This window comes from Hippopotamus amphibius, chromosome X, assembly GCF_030028045.1.
Source record: "Hippopotamus amphibius kiboko isolate mHipAmp2 chromosome X, mHipAmp2.hap2, whole genome shotgun sequence".
Taxonomy (NCBI): Eukaryota; Metazoa; Chordata; class Mammalia; order Artiodactyla; family Hippopotamidae; genus Hippopotamus; species Hippopotamus amphibius.
In genome coordinates this window covers 7,098,309-7,122,032 of record NC_080203.1, presented here as the reverse complement: position 1 = coordinate 7,122,032, position 23,724 = coordinate 7,098,309, and the positions used below count along the sequence as shown (strand labels likewise).

The window sequence follows — 23,724 nt, the reverse complement described above, 5'->3', positions numbered from 1 at the left end:
TCCATACTGCCTGGCCCCTGGTGCTGAAAATGTTCTCGTTCTCCATTAGTCAGACATCCCTTTAGAAAAAGATACGGCTCTCACCTATGCCGCTTCTTTGCCACTCTTCACATGGAATAAAGAAGCTATTTATTTCCCATTATTTGAAGTAATTGCAGAAAAACTAATCTGGAGAGAGGAGAGACTGTCCAGCTATTCAGGAATACTCTGCCTGTCAGGAGCTTGGAGTATTCAGAGGGGTCTTTCTGAATCAATTTCACTGGGGCTTAGTCGTGGTTTTGATGTTGTTAAATTCAAGCTATTGCAAAGAGTCTGATGCCTCTGTTGGTTTATTTTCCTTCTTATTGGGGGAGTGTGTGTTGTGGGGAGGTGGACCTGGTAGTGTTCAGTAGTTAGCCCGACACCTTGTGATCGATTTGTGAGTTAATTTCATGTGAGTGGGACAAACCGGTTCTCTTTCGGCCCCCTGGCATTGCAATTCCGTGGTTCTAAGATTGAAATAGACAATTCCATGCAAATCATATTGGCTGTAGTTTATTTGTGGCCTGGTGCCTTATTTTTACTGAGCTCAGAAATAATGAGAGAGCAAAGCTACAGCCAAGTTGTTCACTGGAGGCCTCTTTCCATGAAAATAGATATTACTTCTTTTTTTCCTCAGCAATTGAGTCTTTGTTCCTTTTAAAAGCAGTTGTCATGAACTCCTCATCACCATTTTTTTTAATGTGATAAGTGTAAACTACAAGAAAGCTATCATGTTCGAAAAGCTACAGCAGCCCTTAGAAATGGAATACTAACGCCTTGTGTAAGTCTTTGAAAAGGCTTAGACTGGGCTTGAGAGAAATTTATCCTTCTGTCTCCCTTTGCCTGGAGTTGTCATTCTCCAGTGCTTTTCACTTATAGCATAAGCTGCCTTTCTCAAGGACTGCTATGCTGCTGCATGTACACTCTGTATCTGTGCAGCAATGAGAGATCAACAAATCTCTTTGGTAATTTTGGGAACATGATAACAAATTGCATGTTACTCTTTAAAAAAAAAAACCAACTCTGACAGGTTTATTTTAGTTCTACTTTTGAATGCTAACTAATAACTGTCATTATCTTACACTAATTCTGATTATGAAAACTCTAGCTACCTAGAGTCTGGCCGCACCCTGAGTCTGGACCTAGTCTAGATGCCTTGCAAAGAGGAGACATGCAATAAATGTTTTTAGAATGAATGAAATCAAGTGTAGATCATTCAAGATGTTGTTGGGGGAGAAGCCTGTGAAGGTGTGTAAGTTTTATCACATTGGTTTAGCTGACCTGGAGCTGAAGGAGGAGATTGGAGGTTAACCATAAAGAACTATCTCATGCTATGAGGACATAGCATGTCATTCCATCCAGTAAAATGGCTCTGAAAAATAAAAGACAAAAAAATGGCTGTAACATTATGAAAGCCCAGAGAATTGTTTCAAGCCAGTATATTTTATTTTTATTTATTTATTTTTCTTTATTGAAGCATAGTTGGTTTACAATGTTGTATTAGTTTCAGGTGTACAGCAAAATGATTCAGTTATATATATCCATATATGTGTGTGTGTGTTCACAATGGAATACTATTCAGCCATAAAAAAAGAATGAGGGGCTTCCCTGGTGATGCAGTGGTTAAGAATCCACCTGCCAATGTAGGGGACACGGATTCGAGCCCTGATCCGGGAAGATCCCACATGCCGTGGAGCAACTAAGCCTGTGTGCCACAACTACTGAGCCTGCACTCTAGAGCCCGTGAGCCACAACTACTGAGCCCACGCACCGCAACTACTGAAGCCCATGCGCCTAGAGCCTGTGCTCCAACAAGAGAAGCCACTGCGATGAGAAGCCCATGCACCGCAGTGAAGAGTAGCCCCCACTCTCAGCAACTACAGAAATGCATGCAGCAACGAAGACCCAACACAGCCAAAAATACAAATAAATAAATTAATAAAAAAATAAAATAATGCCGTTTGCAGCAACATGGATGGTATACACACACACACACACACAATCAAGCCAGTATATTTTTAAATGATGGTTGTTTGGATGTACTTAATAGCAAAATAATTTGAAACAGAAGAGCTAGAAACTCGACAGTGAAATTAAAAGTCACTTTGGAAAGGAGTAACATTGTCCAAATTAGCTTATAGATGAAGAAAACAAGTTCATGGGTGAAAGAGGTAAGAAATGGCCTTTGAGAAACCTCAGATTCCTCTGATGCCTGAACTGGACCCCTGAGCAGAAGTCCTCCACCCAGGTTTCCTTTTTGCCCCTGATCTTTACAAAACATTTCTCAATGGCCAGTTCTTAGGTTTCTCACCTCTGTACTTGTGCGAATATTGCCTTTACCAAAGAAGGCAATTTCAATCTATCAACATTTCCTAGTGGGACGGCCAGTTTTCTATTCTAATTGGTTGGACTCATTGAGACAAGTGTCCTGATAAGGACTGATATTTACAAGGCAGTCATCTGTTGGGGAGTCAAATTCCATTAGCTGCAGAACTCGATGCATCTGGTTGAATTCTGCCCAGTATGTCGCTGTGGTGGTCTGTCCCCCTTTTGCTGCCTTTGGTGACATTTCTTTGCATTATATTCAGTGGATGAAATGGAATTGATTGCACGCTGGCAATGGCAAGAAGATGAAGTGATTGATTGTCTGAATGAGCACATGGTGAAGCTGTGGGGTCACTGATCACTGTGCTCCCCAATTCTAAATGAGAATTAGGCTGTTTTTAGTGGAACCCTGGTTTGGGGGCTGCCAGGACAAAGGTAGCCAATGTGAGCTGGACTTTTTGCATGTACAGTCCTGGGGCCACTGGAGAAACTTTCCAGATTCTCTGAAACAACTGCCAGCACTAAAGAGTTTTGAATAAAGCAGTCAATTATTTATTTGAAGGAATATTGCCAGGGTTTTTAAACCATGTCAATGAAATCATAACTTACTGCTAGAAACTTTTAAAAGAATTAGCCTTTTTTGTTTGTTTGTTTTCCTGGTGGATTGCATTTTGTGTTGGCTCATTGTTGGGAAGTTATGTCTAATGTAACAGTTGATTTTATACTTCTTCTCTACCATCACTTGCATAGAAATCAGAGATACAATCTCAGGAGACTGTCTTAAGAGCATTCCAAACAGAAGAGCATTCATTCAGTTAAATGGAACAGGGTTTTGAGACCACTAGAGAGGTTTGGCAGCTGTGTTCGTGATCAAGCCCAGGAAAGTCTATGATTCCACTGTTGTTGGACTTCCCAAGAGCTGAGCAAACAGTCAGACAAACTGGGCTATTAGCTGTCTCACTGTGACACAGCAGGCTCCCCTCCTGCCCAGCACTCCCCCACCATACCGGGGAACATGATCAGTTTCCTTAGTCAGTTTGGTCAGTCATGATTCTATGTCACGCAAAAAACCCCACTGCTCCAGATTCAGTTTTGCATCTTCTCATCGTTATCATTGATTTTACAGAGATAGAGAATATAGTCACATGATTGTGTAAGGCAGTGCAGTTGGTCCATGACCCCCACCCCCACCCCCTGCCTTTCTAGGAATCCCTTTTCCTGTACTCTAGCCGGGGGCTATCCTGCCTTGTAGATATGGGCCACTCATTGCCTTCTAAAACAGTAGGCCCCATGGTTAGAAAGCTCACACGATTGGAAATTCTTCCTTAGTTTGAGCTAAAATTGTTTCCCTAATAACGTCTACGCGTAGGGCTAGTCCTAACCTCTTGGTTCACAAAGCAGGTCCCAAATCTCTTCCATGTGACAGCCCTCCAGGTATCCGAATGCACCTCTCAGACCTCTCAGCCTCCCTTTTCTGTAGCCTAAACCTTCCCCGTTCTCTTAAAGGACATGTGATGAGCTTTCCAAGCTCTGACAGTTCTGGTAACCATCCCTTTTAAGAGATTCCAATGCCCCTGCTGAAATGGGGCATCCAGGGAGGCTCACTGTTTCAGGCGTGGTTTATCTCATATGATGTACTGTTATCGTACAACCAGCTGTCGCCTTCCACATTCTGGGCATCATGCTTACCTAAATCTCACCTGAGTTGGCATTGGTTCTTTTGGCTGCCAAATCCCTCACATTTGCTTGGGGGGTGAACTAAAATCTTTGGGTTTTTAGCCCATGAATTACAGCTACGTGAGGTGGTCCTTCTCATTTTGCAATTTTACACTTGGTTTGTGGAATATAAGTGCAGTTTTTATTTACCTCTGTTAATTGGCTTCAGGCCAGTTTTGCAAGATCTTTCTGAGCTTTGAATGTTCACAGTTTAGTGTCACCTACAGTTTTGAGAAGCAGACATTCTATGTGTTCTTAAGTTATTGACTGAATGAGATGATGTTTCTGAAAGCATTCGTTTCAACCAAAGAGCCCAATAAAATGTAAGTCATTATTACTATTATACACACGCACACACACACACACACACAGACACACACACACACACACAAGCCGAGTGTGGGAACTGAGTGCCTGACACACTGTAATCACTTCATAAATCTTGATATTATTGTTGTTAATAACAATAATTCAATAATATTAATGATAATTAATGATATAAACTTCAGAGACTAATGATAATATCTCATACTAGCCAGTTATTACAGACTCAGCACTGGAGATAGAAAGATGAGTAAGACAAGGCTTGGGACAATGCACTAGATACTTGAAATAACAGCCAGCTCTGTGTTCGATGAGTATGGGATGCATTTGAGACCAGCAGAGTCTGGAATTCAGACTGTGTTCTGCCCCTCAGCATGGGGGCAGCCAGCTGCTGTTTCTAAGTTGGGCAAAGCAGGGCTTCCCGCAATTTCTTTTGGATTTGCTCAAGTTCTAGTCCTAGAGGATATGGTTGGAATATAATCCCTAGTGGGAAATGGGCCTTTTCTAATTTTCCTGGGTTTGACGAGGGAGCCTTCAGATCATGTAGTGTAAGTATCTGCCCCATTGTTAGAAATCATGTCGAATGTTCTATTGCATGTGAAATACTGAGAAATGAAATAGCATTGCTTACTCAGTCCTTTCTCCATAAACTACGTTAGTCAGCCTCACAAAGGCGAGACATATCTAGTGTCATGGAAAGAATGTGCGCCATGGACCCGGTCCTCAGCGATCACTTACAGCCAACGTGAGGCCCCACCTCTCGGAACCTCCACTACATCGACTGCCCAGTGAGGGGTTGAATCCCTGCTTTCTCTCTCTCAGGGAAGATCAAAGAAGGCCAGAAATGAAGGAGTTTCAGACCAGTGTCGTGTGGTGTGTGTGTGTGTGTGTGTGTGTGTGTGTGTGTGTGTGTGTGTGTGTGTGTGTGTGTGTGTGTGTACGTTTTGTGGTTAGTGGAGCAGTGATGCTTGGTGTTGCGCACAGGTGCTCAGCCCTGGAGCCTGTTGTCAAAGCCTTGGCAACACTTCGGAGCAGGTGCTCATCCCCACCTGATGAACAGGCAGAGCATCGGTGCAGCTGGATGAGGGTGCGTGCCTGTTCTTATCTTGGGAATAGCAAGAACATAAAAATAGATTAATATCCTTCAAGTGTGAATGAAAAGAATAACAATGAAAAATCTGCTGTGAGCTTCGCGCACGTTCCAGGTCTAACTTATTTTGAGAAGCGGAAGAGCTTGCACCAAGGCTCCTTGCTGAAGATAGTCTTTCAGGAAATTATATTGCTTTCAGCTGCCTCCTCCCTATCTTAATCACATTTTCAAATACAGGGACTCAGTTGTCATTGAAAATGTGAAAGTGTACATAGCTTCGTGTGGATTGGCCAGCAGGGCGGCACACTCAACAGTAACTCAAGATCACTAGATTCTGCCACCAAATAAATACAGCAGACTGGGGGAGAGGGTACACTTTCGAGAAGTGATTCATCCATCTAGGTGTCTGAAACACCTTTGAATAGACCCAGAGGCACACCTCTAAAGCCAGTGGTGGAGACGGATGGGTAACGAAGCCTCTCATGGATCGGGCATTCTCCCTGGTTGCTGAAGAGGCAACACACCTATCCCAGGCTGGGCCTTACTGCCCCTTGGTTGACTCCGGCTCAGTAGGACCTGTGTCTTTTAAATGATGGGACTAATACTGGAAAAGACCAGCCTTAGGAAAAACTATCTAACACTTAAAAGAAATCATTGAGTATTTTGAAGGCACAGAGTAACTGAAAATTCAGCTTTAAACTGTTGTCACGTAGTTACTTTGGGCCAGTCTTGATGAATACGTAAGGAGCCTTTGTCACGAATGTTATCAAATGCATACAAATGCACAACTTGAAAACACTTGGAAATAGTCTATCTCTTAAGTAGGTTAAGCATCCCCTCTAAATCTTGTATGCATGTTTAATGTACTTACCGCCTGCTTTTAAACAGTGCCAGGTAGAATCCGATCTGTGTCAGGGCTCCTCTGAATCGTACTTACAAATTCTGCTGCAGCGATGCCACTCTGAATGGGTCTGTGAAGTATCTCCTTGCATTACAGCTCTTCACACATCAAAGACTCTTTTTGAACTGGATAATTATAGAAGGGGAAAAAAAACATGTTTTAGTGCTACCTGAGTGTTCTTATTAATATTACCTTTGAAATGACTAATTATGTTACCCATAAGGATTGGGGGAAAGTATTATGTAACTGACTCATTAAAAAGGACTTTCGGCAACTTTGATCCCCTCCTCCCCTCCCCCTAGGCTCTCCTTTATTTCTCATTACACTGAGTTTTAGGTTTAATGTTTATATACCAAAATGTGTGATGAATCCAACACAGGCTGGCACCCTCCTGCTTCACAAACTTTGTCATCTCTCCGAGGCTGGGAGGTTAAGCATGTGATTTAATTCTTCTCACTCTTCGGGTAAAGCATGTTGGCCATGAGCCCTAAGACTCAAGCAAGCTTCAAACAGCACCTCTTTTCAAAGCGAGTGCTTGAAAGAACTGAGAAGGTGCCTCCATTGATAGCAGAGAGCGGGCGCCTGAGGGGCTTTCCCAATGTTAAGACTTGAACTCACAAACACGCTGTGTGCCAACAGCACGGCCGTAATCTTGTCATTAACCATTAGGCTACGTCAAGAGAAATGAGTATCAGAGCATCCAGAATGAGGGTGATGATGGTACTGCCCTCCCCTGAGCTGGCAGATCATACCTGAAATAGGATACCACGAGTCAGAAGAGCCCCAGGCAATCCAGAATCCCTCCCGGGAGCACCTGAGATAGTTGACAGAACACAGAACTCAAGCATTAGAAGAAAACTTGAAGGTTCCTGATCAATGAATGAACAAGCCACGGATATCTCCGCCTGGAGAAAAGACAGCACCAGGGGATACGGCTGCTGTCTTCCAACAGCTTGTCAGGTGAAAGAACAAGTGATGTGTTCTGTGTGGCTCCAAAGTGCTATCCAGAGGTAGAAGCTCCCGGGAGACAGGCTTTTAGATCCCAGTCAGGAAGAACAGTGTAATCAGCCTGTCTCAACATGGAACAGGCTGCTTCGAGTGGTAGTGAGCTCACCATCACTGGCAATATGCAAGTGGATGTGGGGTAGTCCTTTGTCTCGAAGATAGGCTTCAAGCACCGGCGTGGAGCAGGGGACTGAACTGAATGACTTTAAGTTCCCCTGAAAAATATTATGTCAATTAAGTCAGTAAGTATTTAGAAAGGACCTATCACGTTTAGTGCCAAGAAGGTGTTTCATTTTTCAAAGTGCCCGCAAATAAAGTTGCTTTGTTTTTCCTCATCAGGAGATGACCCATCCCTGGCCTACTCCTCTCACTGCCATGCACACTCCCGGAAACTCTGAGCAGAGCACATTTTCCATCTCAGGACAGGTCAGTTATCTTCCTTGCTCCATTTTCCTTGATCTGATGTCAATTGTACCAGTCTTCCTGTTGGATTCTTAAAAATAGAAATGGCCTTGGTGTTCTAGCGCCATAAAATCTAGACTGTCTCGTGTCCCTTGGGATGTTAATAAAAATAGCATTTTTATTGAAAGAGTGTCCTTAAGAGAATGTGCACCAGACGATACCTAGAGCACAGCCACTGGCTGAGCTGCTGTGCCCAGAGCTGATGGACCAGAGAGAGGAGTGGACTCATCCCTTAAGAAAGACCCAATAGGTAATGGAACAACACCCAAGATTGTTTTTACACTTGATCTTAGCCAAAAGCCCGAGAAGCGATTCCAAGATTGTTTTTAATTTAAAAACCCTTTACTCTTCGATCTAATGGATCAATTTTCACTTTCGTGTGTCACCTGTCCTCACTCACAAGCAGGCAGATCTTCACACACCAACACAATGTACTGACAGAACTTTATCTCCTACATTTCTGTTCTTAAGTGTTTCATATAATATTTTTCCTCACTTGCTCTCAGTAAGAGTTTTTTCTCGTCATCAGTTTTAAGATGCCTGAGTAGACATGGATGTTCTGATTAACACACTTTAAAAGGGAAAAAAAGTTTTCCTTCTTCTCTTCCTTCCTTCCATTCAATTAACCATCCATTCATCCACCCACCCATCCACTCTACCTGTCCATCCATTCATCCATCCATCCACCCATCCACACACCCACCCATCCATTCATCCACCCATCCACCCACCTACCCATCCACCCTACCCGTCCATCCATTCATCCACCCACCCATCCACTCTACCCGTCCATCCATTCATCCATCCATCCACCCATCCACACACCCACCCATCCATTCATCCACCCATCCACCCACCCACCCATCCATTCATCCACCCATCCACCCACCTACCCATCCACCCTACCCGTCCATCCATTCATCCACCCACCCATCCACTCTACCCATCCATCCATTCATCCATCCATCCACCCATCCACACACCCACCCATCCATTCATCCACCCATCCACCCACCCACCCATCCATTCATCCACCCATCCACCCACCTACCCATCCACCCTACCCGTCCATCCATTCATCCACCCACCCATCCACTCTACCCATCCATCCATTCATCCATCCATCCACCCATCCACACACCCACCCATCCATTCATCCACCCATCCACCCACCTACCCATCCACCCTACCCGTCCATCCATTCATCCACCCACCCATCCACTCTACCCATCCATCCATTCATCCATCCATCCACCCATCCACACACCCACCCATCCATTCATCCACCCATCCACCCACCCACCCATCCATTCATCCACCCATCCACCCACCTACCCATCCACCCTACCCGTCCATCCATTCATCCACCCACCCATCCACTCTACCCATCCATCCATTCATCCATCCATCCACCCATCCACACACCCACCCATCCATTCATCCACCCATCCACCCACCTACCCATCCACCCTACCCGTCCATCCATGCATCCACCCACCCATCCATTCTACCCATTCATCCATTCATCCATCCATCCACCCATCCACACACCCACCCATCCACCCTACCCATCCATCCATCCACCCATGCACCCACCCGCCCATCCATTCATCCACCCACCCATCCACCCCACCCATCCATCCATTCATCCATCCACCCATCCACCCACCCTACCCATCCATCCATCCACCCATACACCCATCTACCCACCCATCCACCCTACCCATTCACCCATCCACCCTACCCATCCACCCTACCCATCCATCCATTCATCCATCCATCCACCCACCCACCCACCCATCCACCCTGCCCATCCATCCATTCATCCATCCATCCACCCACCCTCCCACCCATCCACCCTACCCATCCATCTATTCATCCATCCATCCACCCATCCGCCCATCCATCCATTTATTCAGAGGACACACGATAGTCTTAAAGTTAGGGATGAAGAAAAACATGAAATGACAAAACAATTTAGCAAGTGTCTTCATAGAAAATAAAAGTCTTGGAGAAGGATCTAATGCTCCCTGGGGAGTTAATGAAGTGCTCAGAGGTGGCAGCATCTGGAGGCTGCTTACAATTTTGACAGGTGGAGAAGGAACCAAGAGAAGAACACTCCATGCAGAACAGGATGGCGAAGGCACCAGGAGGGATCATGGTGGGGTATAGACTATTATGGTCTCAAGTGGCTGGATCTGGGTTTGTGTAACGGGGAGTGGAGAGACATGAACCCCAGGCAAATAAATGCATATTTGGGAAAGGCCTTGAATGACAGCCAAGGAGTCCGGACTTTATTTGTAGGAGAAACCCAATCACATCCTTTAGTTTTAGAGTCATCGTTTTGAGAGTAACATTGGCCTAAACTGCATTTAATTATCCCCTCCCACCTTTGAAATGGATCAGAATTAAGTGAGCAGCCACCCCCTGTCCCTGTCCAGGGGTGTGTCATTCCTTCTTGGAGCCCCACTCTCCCTTGTCAAGCTGCCCCGGGCTTGGTATCCTTCTCCCCGGCATCTCAGCCAACAGATCAATTCATCGGTTTCGGGCGTTGAATCCAGCACTTGTACAGCGATTGCAGTGTTTTCAGCTGTGTTCTCCAATTTTGGAGATAATTCGTGCAAGTCACAATTTTGACGTTTGCAAGTGTTTACAGCAGACGTGGTTGTTGAAATGGGCTTTTGTAGTAAGTGCACAATTTGGAATCACACCTGATTTTCATTTTCTGTCAATTGTCTGTGTTACCATCAACCCCGTGATAAAGGTAGAAGCAAGTAGGATAAAATGGTGAAACCAGGATGGCTACCCACCCACTCTTTTGTTTCACTTGATTCCTGCCAAAATGTTGGTTTGAAAGAAAAGTGCATTTTAAATAATAATAATATTAACAACACCTATAATGCTGCTATGTGCCTTGCCTGGTTCTAAGCATTTAATACATAGTAAATAATTCAGTCCTCACGATAACTCCAAGAGGCTGGTAATTTGATTATCCCTAATTTACAGAGGAGGAAACTGAGGCACAACATCAAGTAATATTCTTAGAATTACTCAGCTAATAAATGAGCAAACCAGTCTTTAGATCCAGGTGTTCTGGTTTTGTGTTTATCACACCGATTTGCGGATGCTATAGTTCAAATCCCATCTTCCAAAACATGGGTATCTCCAGCAAGGACATGTACCTGGGGTGCTGGCCCTTTCCTCAGTGCTTGAAGCAGGAGTAGGCGACACCAACCTCTAAGAAAGCATCCATTTCTTCCATTCACGACAGAGCTTGCATGGCAGAAAAGGTCTTAGGAGCTGTGGACCTGGCTGCTCTTAATCGTGGCTCTGCCATTTGCTGGCTATGTGGTTTTGTTCAAGTTCTTCTGAGCATCAGTTTCCCCATCTGTACTCTGTGTGTGTGTGCGCGCACATGCACACTATATAATCGCAGTGAATTTTTCAGGTCAAATAGATACAGTTGAAAATTCTCAACTTAAGTTTACTTATCCATCTCAAATGGAAAATGCCACGTTTTCTGGTAGAGAATGGAAAAACTCTAAGCAGAATCAAGGGAGCTAATAATGTCCTCCAGGGACGTCAGTAAAGGCTTCATGGAGGTAAATGTCCTTTAGACAGAGATTGGCAAACTACAGCACATGGGTTTTTAGATTTTTAAATGGTTAAGATTTTCAAAAGGAAACGAATATGAATATTATGAGTAATATGAATGGTATGAGATACTATGAGTGATGTGAAATTCAAATTTCAGTGTCTATAAAACAAGCTCTCTTGGAATCCAACCACACGAATTCATGGATGTATTATCCATGACAGCCGTCACACTACAATGGCAAAGTTGGAGAGTTGTGACAGAGACTGTAGGCCCCCCAGAGCCCACAATATTTACTATCTGGCCCTTTACAGGAAAGGTTTACCAAACCCTTCTCTAGAATCTAGATCCTACAGGAGCCTCTGATTGTAGGATTATCATTAAGGTTATTATTTAAAATAGCCTCACATAAGTTTGTGAAAACAATTTGACACCATTATATTCTACTCCTAAAATTAGGACATGTGTCCATGTAAGAAATGCACAGATCACAGTCAAGCATTTTTTTTTTTATTTGTATCATGTGCATCAACAAGTGTTGCATGAACAGGGCAGAGTCTCTCCATGACCCAGCTATTTCCAGTTGGGGTTGGATATGTATGTAAAGGAACTTGGGTAACATCCAGAGGTGTTTCACTGGTTTGGAATTCTGCCTTGAAAAAGTCTTACCCAGCCGAACATTAAAAACCGTATCAAGAATACATAACACAAATGACTCAAATTCACTCAATGATAGAACCGTCCAATTTGTTTCATGCATTGCTGCCTGGATGCCTCGGACAACTGATTGTTTGGGTCTGATGTCCAAAATACTTGAATGAGGGGTAAAAACTCAGTCCAGATTTCTGGGACCAGTACAAGGCTGGCTGCATGTTTCACTCTCTAATCAGAGATTTTGTTTATTTGACTTTGAAACTTGTTGTTCAATTCCTAAAGGTATACAAGCCCAAACTTGCCCTATACAATTGTAATGAAATCTCTTTAAAAAAATAACAGGTAGAAATATTGGCATATCGTTAAGGACATACAACTGGTTAACTCCTCATTTATTTGGCACTCTGGGAAGTGAGGTGTTCTGGAAACTTGAAATTCTTGGATAACCAAAGGTTATCCTTCCATAGGAATCATGTAATAGGAATCATTTTGAAATGTAATGAATATTTTCCTGACTTCTTATAAAAATTGTCCTGAACAGGATTTAGCCTTTCTTGATCACTTAGACATTATTACGAGCATCAGTTATTGTAGAATGCTGTAATATTATCCTATGCTGTAATTGTGTCCTCAGGAGCTATTGAGATGGCTCGGAATGCTTGTCTTTATATTACATGGCCATAGACTCTTGTGCTTTTTAAGTTCTGACTTTGCTGTGTCATTTTCTTTGGCTCCCTGTGCTGTCGGTTTTCACGTCTCAATATTCCTAGTGGCTGTGCCTCTAGAAGGTTTCCCCTTCCTCATCTATTGCTAAAGGGTGGGAATGAAATGCCCAAGCTTGTTAGGGTCTTTTTGTCAAAAGTCAGTTGCCTAGCAGCCAGGGGAAGAAGCTTTGAGCAGCAAACTACGTGGGCTTAGTTTCAGCCCTTTAGTTGAGAGGCCTTTTCCTTCTCTTGTGGAGTTTATGATCGTCTCCTGGAGTGGTGATCATGCCAGAAGATAAGTCTCTGGGGCAACAGAATCGTGCTAAATAGATTGGAAAGTTCCCTTTCGATTCAAACACAACATCATTGTTCTTGCTTACTTCTCTTAAAGATAAATTATGCTGTGATCTTATTTTTACTCCATAGGGTAGGAAGATTAGACTTAAAGAGTAGATTACTTGCAGCAGATTGATATCAGTAATTCTTTAAAAAAATTTTTTTTTATCGAACTATAGTTGATTTGCAATGTCGTGTTAGTTTCAGGTGTACAGCAAAGTGATCCAGTTATACGTGTGTGTGTGTGTATATATGTGTTCTTGATATAACTAATTCTTACATTTACTTGAATTCTTTGTCTCTTGATTTGTCATCGAAATTCTCTCTTCCATCCGCACGGAGCTGGGCGTGCCCCACACCTCATGGCAGTGCTTCTGCCTGCAAGTTTTGTCAGGACGGGCACAGGCATCCACACTCCCAGAAAGCCCGCTGTATGCAAATCTGGATTTCTCAAAACACTGAATGAGTTGTGTTGAGGACGACTTTCAAATACAATTTAAATCCCTTTAGATAATGTGCTCCACTCATTCAAATTGCTTCCTATACCTCACGAAATTTGTTTTTTGTTTTTTTGTTTGTTTTTTATTTTTTTAAGCTCTTTATTGGAATATAATTGCTTTACACTCTTGTACCAGCTTATGAGGTACACCAAAGTCAATCAGCTGTGTTTATACACATATCCCCATATCCCCTCCCTCTCGCGACTCCCCCCCACCCTCCCCGTCCCGGCCCTCTAAGGCATCACCCATCATCACCCATCATCGAGTTGATCTCGCTTTGTTATACAGCAACTTCCCACTGGCTATTTTACAGTTGGTAGTGTGTATATGTCTATGCTACTCTCACTTCGTCCCAGCTTCCCCTTCGCCCCCCACCCCCCCAACCCTGCGTCCTCCAGTCCATTCTCTGCATCTGCATCCTTATTCTTGTCCTGTCGCTGGGTTCATCAGTACCATTTTTTGTTTGTTTGTTTAGATTTCGTATATATGAGTTAGCATACAATATTTGTTTTTCTCTTTCTGGCACGAAATTTGTGATGAAGTTTTAAGAACACTTCTCCTGTGGAAATAAGATACATCTATTGCATACGTGTCCCCGTCAAGGTAGAAAATTGGAGTTGTTCCTACAAAATGGAGCAAATCTGCTAATTACAATGTTATTTATACGTCCGTAAAAATCACAGTCATTTGTTTGAACCGAGTCCCCTTTAGTTCCATAGAGGCGTCATTGCCTAGCTAAGTGAGAAATTATACACTTGAATCTAACACATATGGGTCATTTGTTCCCATGTTGCACACATTTCCAAAGAGATACCAGTCTTACATGTAATTCTGATACAATAGCATTTATGGTCCTGCTGTAGCAGGTTTGGCTGGCAAGTGTTTATCCTTCGAATAGAGCTATAGACAGTAGCCTAATTAATGGAATCTTTAACAGTGGTTTCCTATTGGTCAACATTAGTCAAGTTATACCTTCGGCAATAACAAATAGACCTTGTGTTTCTCTTGTATTATTTAACTAATGTTTCTATTGTATGTGTTCTTCTTTATAGGAATCCCAGCATCTGACCCCAGGATTCACCTTACAAAGTAGGTGTTTTGAGAAAATCCTTCTTGGTCCCAACATCTCCTCTCCTCTCTCGCTTTCTTCTCTTTCCTACCTAGTATCATGAAAACATGAAATAACAACAACAATAAAAGCACACTGTGATACTTCCAATTGGTTTCTTTTTTTTAATCTGTTAGTCATGGCAGGATTCTGTGAAAAAGTATAACTGGAGGGGCTGCATGTTCAAGACCAGTTTTTATTCAGAATGAACATTTGACAGCAGAAAACACAGATGGTAAATGTCTGTGCACTTCCTTTTCAGAGTGGAGCGACCCGACCAGCAGAGCTTCTACAAAGTGAGTACTCGGGTTTGTGAAACAGGCTTCTTCGGGGGCGTTTGGCAAGGAAAAGGTGCTTCAGTGCTGACTGAATCTTGTCCTTGCTCCTGCTCCTTGAAGACAGGAACCTTGCGTCGTAATAACATGGGGCATGATTAGAGGGGAGAGTGAGATTTCCCATGATAAGTGAGTAACAGTCCAAATGAATGAGATCACCATTAGGCTTTCTAATGGTGTAGATATAGGCTGGGTCCATACCAGGGACATCAAAACAACTGTGATTCTTGACCAGTTGTCTGAGCATTGTGTAACTTCAGCCACAGACACCATTATATGCGACATTCAGCCACCACCGACTAGGATGGAGAAAGGACCCCCCCTAAGCAGCTGTGCTTCTACATGAGGGGTTGAGTGGATTGCTCTGGCCAGTCCGCCCGGGACCTTGCTGTTTGCAGGTCATCTGGTGCCTGTGTATTAAAGATAAACAAGGGCAGCCAGAAGGAGGTGGAATAAGAGATTACATGACGCTAGGTTGAAGTTCAGAAGCTGGGGCCCTGCAATTCACTCTGCACTGTCTTCATTTTTTATTAATGTTCACTGAACGAGGGGTGTGGAGAAACCAATTTCCTCAGATTAACTGTTGTAGATTTTGTAATAGCCATTTGTCCAAGAGTGTATCAAGGGAGTAGTTCTCTCACAACTTCTTCCATTCCTAATCATAGAAAATGGAAGCCGACTTTTCCGTGTGAGTAATAGTCACATACTTGAAATCTTTCAAAATGAAATAATTCATGACGTTCAAGTGGCCTAATGGCACACTTGAAGTGAACTGCTCACCTTTTGCAAGATCACGAATAATTGCATAAAATGACTGGGAATGACTCCCAAATAGACTGAGGCTCTGAGAAAGCCAATGGTGTTTCCACGTTCTTGGTTTTGTTTAGTGGTAATGCCCACAAAGCCCTGACCCCATCACCAGTCCTCTTATTTGGTTTTCTGGCCTGATCTGTGCCTTGTAGTTCAAGATTCCATTTCAACAGCCAAGAATCCTCCATTTAAAGAATCGAGGAAAATAAAAAGAGAGAAGAGGAAAATAAAACCGTAACCTTGATTTAAGGACCAAATTATATGGAAACAAGGAAATCAAAATCATCTTGGACATTGTTCATTTCAACTTCTCCAGTAATCATTTTGAATTGCCCTCCCCCTTGTTATTCTAGTAAACAACAAATCTCATTCTCCTTGCTTCAGCTCCTAACTTGCCCCACTCTTAGTACAAAGCCAGTAAAATTCACACACACACACACACACACACACACAGTTGAACATGTAAGAAATCAATGCAGATTTCCAAACATGAAAACATATAGAAGTATTTTTCCATTGTAAAATGATTCTACTCCTAAAGCAAAAGTATTAGGCCCCCGCTGTGAAATATGCTGATTTCCATATAGACCATAAAATGCAATATTTCAGTAGTTTGTAACTAACAGAAATAAACTTGTCAATAGTGGTTTATAGCGAGAGGCTGCATTTCCAGAGAACAGCACTTCATAGCACGGGGTGTACAGTGCAGTCAACAAGACTAGGGTTCTCTACAGGAGGCATGCAGAAAACTGGAAGCCACTGAGTCTGTTTTCTGAGTGAACTGCTCTCTTTTTAGCTGCTCGATGTAAAGTCCAGGCATTGTTCATCAGACTTCATCTGGGATAAATTCGCTTCTCGTGGCAGGCTATAGGTTTAACACAGGACAGATCACAGTCATAATTATTTTTACATTATTATATGTTTAGCCATTACAGTCATTCTTGTATATTTCACCATGGTGTGCTTTTTAAGTCAGCTTCTAGGATTTTCCATCTGGCGGGGCAATCCTCCAGGCAACTAAGAACAGTGTGTCTGTAGACAGGCTGCTGGTGGCTGGAGCTCGGTGGGAAGCAGGCCCAAGTTAGCCCTGCCGCAGGAGGGACACCCTCCCAAGGCTTGTGAATGTCCTGGGCAAGCTCCTACCCTCGCTGCAGTAGGGAGAGACCTGAGTCTTAGAAATCACAATCCCTTAATTACTGGGTTACTTTGTTCGTTCTCCTCGTCTTGGCCTCGTTTCCCCGGATGACCAAATGCAGATCTTCCATTGGGGCCTGGGTTGTTTAAAAGGACTGCGTGCATGGGCACCAGGTCTGAAAACACTGGCGCAGGGGTCCCTGAGTGCAAGCTGGGAACCAGCCAGGCTCCGTGATCCTGATTCAGCAGGATCACTGGCCTTGGGAGAACGGGAGCTTTTGTCGCTCAGCATACTCTATTGACACACAGTGCTTTTTACTGGGTGTCCATCTAAGTGGTGACATCCTACCTGCTCCAGCTGGAACCCTGACTGCCCAGGAAGCTGGAACATGGGACTGGGGAAATTTCAAGGCCTGGGCTTGAGTCTCTGCTCCATGACAGTGTCGGTATTGGGGGAAAGCACTGACCTAGGATTCAGAGGGTGTGACTTTAAATCATGGGGGAATTTATTTTTATTTCAGAGTATAGAGATAGAGCCCCTTGAGGGAAACGAAGCAAAGTAATGAGCAGATTGTATACGCTTACAGGTATACGCACAAACACGTGTCACAATTCAAATGTAAACAGCTATACTCTTTAGTAATTAAACTCAACATCAAAGCACATTTAATTTTAACCCTTAATAATTTCTGGAGGAAAGAAGACCCGGAAGCTGTTGTTTCCCTCAGCCTTATGGGAGGCTGAGTTGTATTATAGTCTCAGAACAGGCCTCACCCAGGTCTTCTAAATCCAGTGGAGTTTCTAGCTTCCTTCGAAAAAGGTCTCTTTCCCCAAAAAAGACAGTGGGGCACAGGCTGTCAAAAGTCATATTGTATTTCTCAGGCTGTAGACTTGTGTGTTTGTATAGTAATATCATGTTCGTTCTGGCTTTAAAGCACCCTTTTATTTCAATTACAAGATTCAGGGATTGAATGAAGACCCCAGACACTGGGTTACCTTCTAGTTTCTTCATGAAGCCATTAAGGAACAGTGGAGGAGGAAACAGAAACCAAATCCAAAGGACTTGGATTTTCTTCCTTGAGTTGGATGGCTTCCTCCAGTTGGTTATGACATCTAGTCAATTACTTGTCAGTACAGTGGCTTTACCAAAATACATGACTCTGTTGGCCTTTTATGAGCCGTCCTGAATAGGGACAGATCAAATGCTTCCTGAGAAGCATTTTCAGACAGCAGCCATGAACTCAAGGGTGTCCATCGAGTCAGTCCTTGACTTTAGCTAGTTTTGTGAGGACTGTTGAGAAGGTGGCAGCTCCAGATATCCAGTTCCATTGTCATCCTCAGTTGTTTGCCTTTGGACTCTGTCTGGTTGGAAATTATCCATATCCCCTTTTAATCAAGTAGCTCCTGTGTTTTAGGCCATGCTGTTGAGAGTTCCTGGATAATTTCCATAAAAGCCCAACATAAAGGCAGATGTAGCCATAGGCTGTTCTTTCCTTGCCATAACACTAGTTCCTCCACTTTTGGTATTAGCTACAGGTCTGACAACATCCCAGCCATGGACCCAGGGAGGTGACAGAAGCCCTGACAAAGATAGTCTGCTTGTGGCCTGTTTTCCTGTAGGTGACATGGACAAATGCCTGAAAGTAGCACTAGTTAGGAGGAAAGGACATTATACTCTCACAGGAATGGCGGGCATCTGTGACAATAATCATTGTGCTGTTGGGTCGTGTGTGAGGCTAGGTGCCAGGTCCCCTGCTGGGTGCTTTTATGTTCATCACCTATTACACTTAGCAGCCCCCTGGAGGGGCTCCAAATTATTCCCATTTTACAGATGAGAAAGCAAAGCTATAATATAGTCCCTCCTTATGAAGTGTACACAGTTCAGTGGGAGGACAAACTCAAACTGACCATTTATTTCGAATGGATGTATTGACTATCAGTACACAGAAGGGCCGAGTAAGTTACACTGTTCTTCATGGGAAAGGTTGAATGCTCAAAGCCCTCTCTTTTCCCACCAGAGTGTCCCTCCCCATGGGATCTGGTGGGATCAGGGATTTGGTCACCAAATTTGTACTTGGCCACAAACTTCAAATAGACTTGAAGAACTAAAGTTGATGGGAAGCCGTCCCACAAGAAATTATATCTCTCTGTTTTAGATGATTCAAAACCTGGTCAAAATTGCTTGATTTAACTGAAAGATCATTATTTCTAAACTTTTCTCCATGTGGTATGAAGATTTCTTTACCACAGGGAATAGAAAGATTATGAGAACGTTTTCCAGCTTGCTATGACCAGTAACAAGCATTACATCATTTCTTAGGTGAATTTGGAAACAATTTTTTTACCAAAAAACCCCAAGGAACAAAAAACCACATTCATGAAAATCTGACCATCTTTCTACCAAAATTTTCATCATGGAAAACGTTTCCTTTTAGAATCTGATTTGAGATTTGAGCAAGGAACACACCCCCCCCCCATCTCTAGCAATTTCATATATTCTTTCCTAAGATGTCTGGTCTGCTGCTTAGATACAATTTCCACAGCAAAGTAACTGTGCAACAAGGCAGGGAAAAAATGACTGTTATTTTCATAATCAGATTAATTTTTAATCAGAATACGTGATTTGGTACTTGGAATTTAGAAATACTACTAATCAGTTTGAGGCTTACAAAAGCCAAACTAAACTCTCCCAATAAACCAGGAATCTTGGTGACAGTCACTGGTCACAGGCATTCCGGCTTTCAAACCAAGACGTATGCCAGCTCTTGCCTTTAACCTGTCTTGTATGCCCTGTGTCTTAGAGCTTTGCCAACTTTTGCTAAGGACTTAATATATTTTTGGAAGTTCTCCACTGCATCAGGGACAGCCACCTGGGAGCAAAGAAAACAAAATTTGGCAGCCTGTTCAAGCTGTGAATTAAAGGTAATTCACAGTTTGAAATGAATCAGCATGAGGTCTTTAAGAAGAGTAATCAGACATCAAGAGGATTTTATTTTGAGGACTGTATATTGGCTAATGTGACAACAAGCAATATTGGCATTTGGAATGTTCACGTCACAAAGCGCTGAAGCTGCTGGTGCTGGGCAGGCGCCAAGACTGAAAACTGGGGCTCCTTTGACGGGAGCTGTGGATTCCCACTTTCATTACAAAAGCTGCAAACATAGATGTTTGTGCTCAGGGAACATAAACCTCGAAAGATCAGGTTTGATTTTTGTGCCTTTGTTCACGTGCCCAAAATTTGTATGTTTCAGGTGGATTTTGAGACACGTCTGTAATTAGAAACAAACAGCTCTCTCTTTCTCTCAGGGAAAAGTCAAGCACCTCCTCTTTTCTACCTGATTTGCATCCATATTTATATTCATTCATTCATGATTTCATTCCTTTCAACAAAAATGCGTTGAGCCCCTATTGTGTGTAAGGCTCTGGGCGAGGCGGTGTGGTACTTCAGGGTGAAACACTGCACATCCTTCCCTCTGGGAACTCACAGGTTACTGAAGATTAGACTTGCACGGATAATGCCAAGACCTCAAATAATTCATAACTACTGAGTGCCTACGGCATGCCAGGCACTTTCTCTCTTTACTGGCCCACAGGAGTCAGCTGCATTATATTCTACAGCAGCAGAAACCAAAACTCAGAGATACTGAGTGAGTCACCCAAAGGGCCACAGTAACAAAACCGCAACCGGACAGACTCCAGAGCACATGGTCTTAACCCGCAGTAAAGGCATCCCGTGGCTCCTTTGGAGAGGGCCCTCCTAATTTCAGTTCAGGTGTGATCTTGCCCTGGCATCAGACCAAAGTATACTGACCGCTGAGCAGGCCAAAACAATCCCTGTCATTTTGGTTTCGATCAGGGAAAGGATTTGGTCTGAACATTGTCATTGAGTCAGGCCTCTCATACACAGCACATGCTGGTGGGTGCTGGTACGGACTCTGCAGGCAGGCACCACTCCAGCCTCAGCTCAGGGCCTGTGGCCAGATGGCATCACCATGCCTGTAAGATGCTTCCTTTGGTGAGGTGGAAAGATCCAAGCCTGTCAGGGACTTTACCACTACTCAGAATCCCCATAAGGGTGATTTCAGTGGCCTGTGATGGGAACGACATCCATCTCCAGAAATCTCCATATGAAAGTGAAAAGAAGAGAACTGATATTTGGGTCTGTTTTTATGACAGGTTTGTCCATTACCTTTCATGCTTACCAACGTGGAAATTGCTTTATTTTATTGGAAAGTTGCTTTATTTCATTGATATATCCTCATATATCCCCATTATATTTTAAAATAATTTTTAAAAATTATTCCCAGTGTTATCAACCAATGGCCTTATTTCTAAGTTCTCCTCGAGATTTTGAACAGTAAATGGGAGTGAAGCGAACGATGTTGGTGGAAGTCACCAAAGTTAATAAGCAAGAGACAAAGTAAAAAATAATTCCAGTTGTATAAGTGAACATAATGCTTTGTTCATGCACACAGACACACAGACACACACACACACACACACACACATATGCAGGCACATCCTCTGTCTCCCAGAATATCAGATCCCTCTAATGCATCTGATCTAATGAGATGCTCACACATTCGCGCACACTCTATTTTTTTAGTTACTAGATTCTAAAATGCTACGACCAGGGCTACTTTTCATCTGCCCAGTGATTGATACTTTTATAGCACTTTCACACAATGCATTAACCTCATGTGAGTGTCGCAGCAATCCTGTTAGATAGCCAGGTGCAAAGAAGCCAGGCTTAGGGAGGGGAAGATATTTGCCCAAGTCCTCCAGCTAGGGAGCAGCGGCACTGGGCCTGGAAGCGAGGATTCTGCGTTTCCATCAGAACATGCTGCCTTGTCCCCACGTTCCCCAGATGGCTGCAGGGCCAGAACACATCAATCAGAGCCCTGACAAGTCTTCCAGGCCCAGATGAAGAAAATATAGCAGCAGTGCAGAGAGCCCCATGGAGCATTCCTAGAAATTAACAAGAAACAAACAACCTCCCTCCAAAGGAAAAAAAAACACAAAACACACCCAACTGAGCCTGGAGTAGATGAGAAGGAATATTCACCACGCTTCTGAGCTATTCATTCTGCTTTTCCATCTTATGAAGCATTTCACAAACAGCCAGATACTTTGCCCCAATTACGTTATTTGGGAGCGTTCTGTTTAAATGGTCTGCTCTTGACACCTTCTCAGAGCTGCTAAAAGCCCTTCCATTTTACTGACGACTGGGGAGCAGTGTTGGTAGAACACAGCAGATGCTTGCACGATTACAGCCATAAAATCAGTTGAAAAATCTGACAAATGCCTTTCTTTGTGGTTCATCCACACACTGTAATATGAGGACCAGAAAAGAAAAAGGTCTCAAAACTATTTGATTGACATCTCTAAATATGCTGCCTATATTGGGATGGAGCAGGGTGGGGTTGGAGTATGCCTTCTAAAACCCAAAGGAGCCGAACTGTTTTTCTTTGCTACCCTGAGGGATCTTGGCATCCAAGTACAACCCATAATACACCACTCAGTCTTTGGCAAAGTTTCCAGGATGCCTGAGAAAGCAATGGGGGCGGGGGGTGGTGGGGCGGGGGGGGGGAAGGGCATAGAAGGTCATGATTTACCGAGGAACCAGCCTACAGTTCTGCCACCACCATTGCCTAATTTCAGGAGTGATCTCATTTCTGCAGAGTTGCCCACTTTTTAAAAAACCCCAGCTAGAAAGCTCAATATCATAACTATGTGGGATATTTCTAGATTTTCAAGAGAAAAATCCAAAAAAGTACCTAATGCTTATAATGTCTAGAAAGTGTCTAGGATATCTAGAAATTGTCTAGGATATCTAGAAATTGAGAGTGTCATTTTGTATTTCTCCAAAATCATTTTCATATGTAGTACAGACAGAAGGGAAGGAAACTAACTGCACATGAGCTACGTGCCTGGGTCACAACTGTCACCACTTGCAGGCGCTGTCTGTGGGCCAGGCACGGGGGCAGACACTTCACAGCATCTCTGAGATGGGATGTCATCAGCATTACCACTCCCAGGATTGTCATCTCAAGGGCTCAGAGAGGGCACCTAGCAAACACCCCAAACACCTATGGCCGGACAGCCAAAGCCAGTGATAATGCTGGAAACGGGCCTGCCTGGAGACCTCTGCACTGTGCCATTGCTCTGCTTCACTCGTTTCCTCACCTGCCATCATCACAACCCCTCTGTAAGATGAAACTGATCTTATGGAGAAGGAAGTTGCATCTCAGAGCCTTTCAGTGAGTGGCTCAAGATTACACTGCCTGTTATGGAAGGAGATGGACTTTCGCTCTAGGATTCTTGGATTACAAAACTTGAACTTTTCTTTCTGATATCCTATGTGCCACACCCAAATAAAGTTTCAGTTGAACAATTATGAATTCAGTACAGAGATAGGTAATACTCTTCTAGTTCTATGACATTTTCTGTTTCCACACAGAGCGTTCTCTTCGTTACATTTGGGCTTGACTCAATTCTGGGAGCCAGGAGAGGGGAGGGGATTATTATTGCCCCTGAGACCTCTCAGCTGCTGGGCCTCCACTTCCGGGTGGCTCAGATCCCAGCTCTCTTGCTTCCTGCCGTCTGTCTTGATGACGTCACCCAGCATTTTTCTGAGCCTTTGTTTCAACAGAGGTAACATGGAGAAGCGCTGTTTATTGCTCAGACTGGGTCATGAAATGCGC

General features: G+C 43.5%; 1 protein-coding gene across 1 annotated transcript in view; it reads left to right on the top strand.

Annotated features, from left to right (window-relative positions):
* AFF2 (ALF transcription elongation factor 2) overlaps positions 1-23,724 on the top strand; it is a 318,303-nt gene that overhangs the window by 161,004 nt on the left and 133,575 nt on the right. Inside the window, exons 5-7 of the mRNA XM_057717549.1 lie at positions 7,722-7,808; positions 14,686-14,722; positions 15,004-15,037. Of these exons, the coding sequence (XP_057573532.1) occupies positions 7,722-7,808; positions 14,686-14,722; positions 15,004-15,037 (158 nt within the window). The remainder of the gene's footprint in view (positions 1-7,721; positions 7,809-14,685; positions 14,723-15,003; positions 15,038-23,724) is intronic.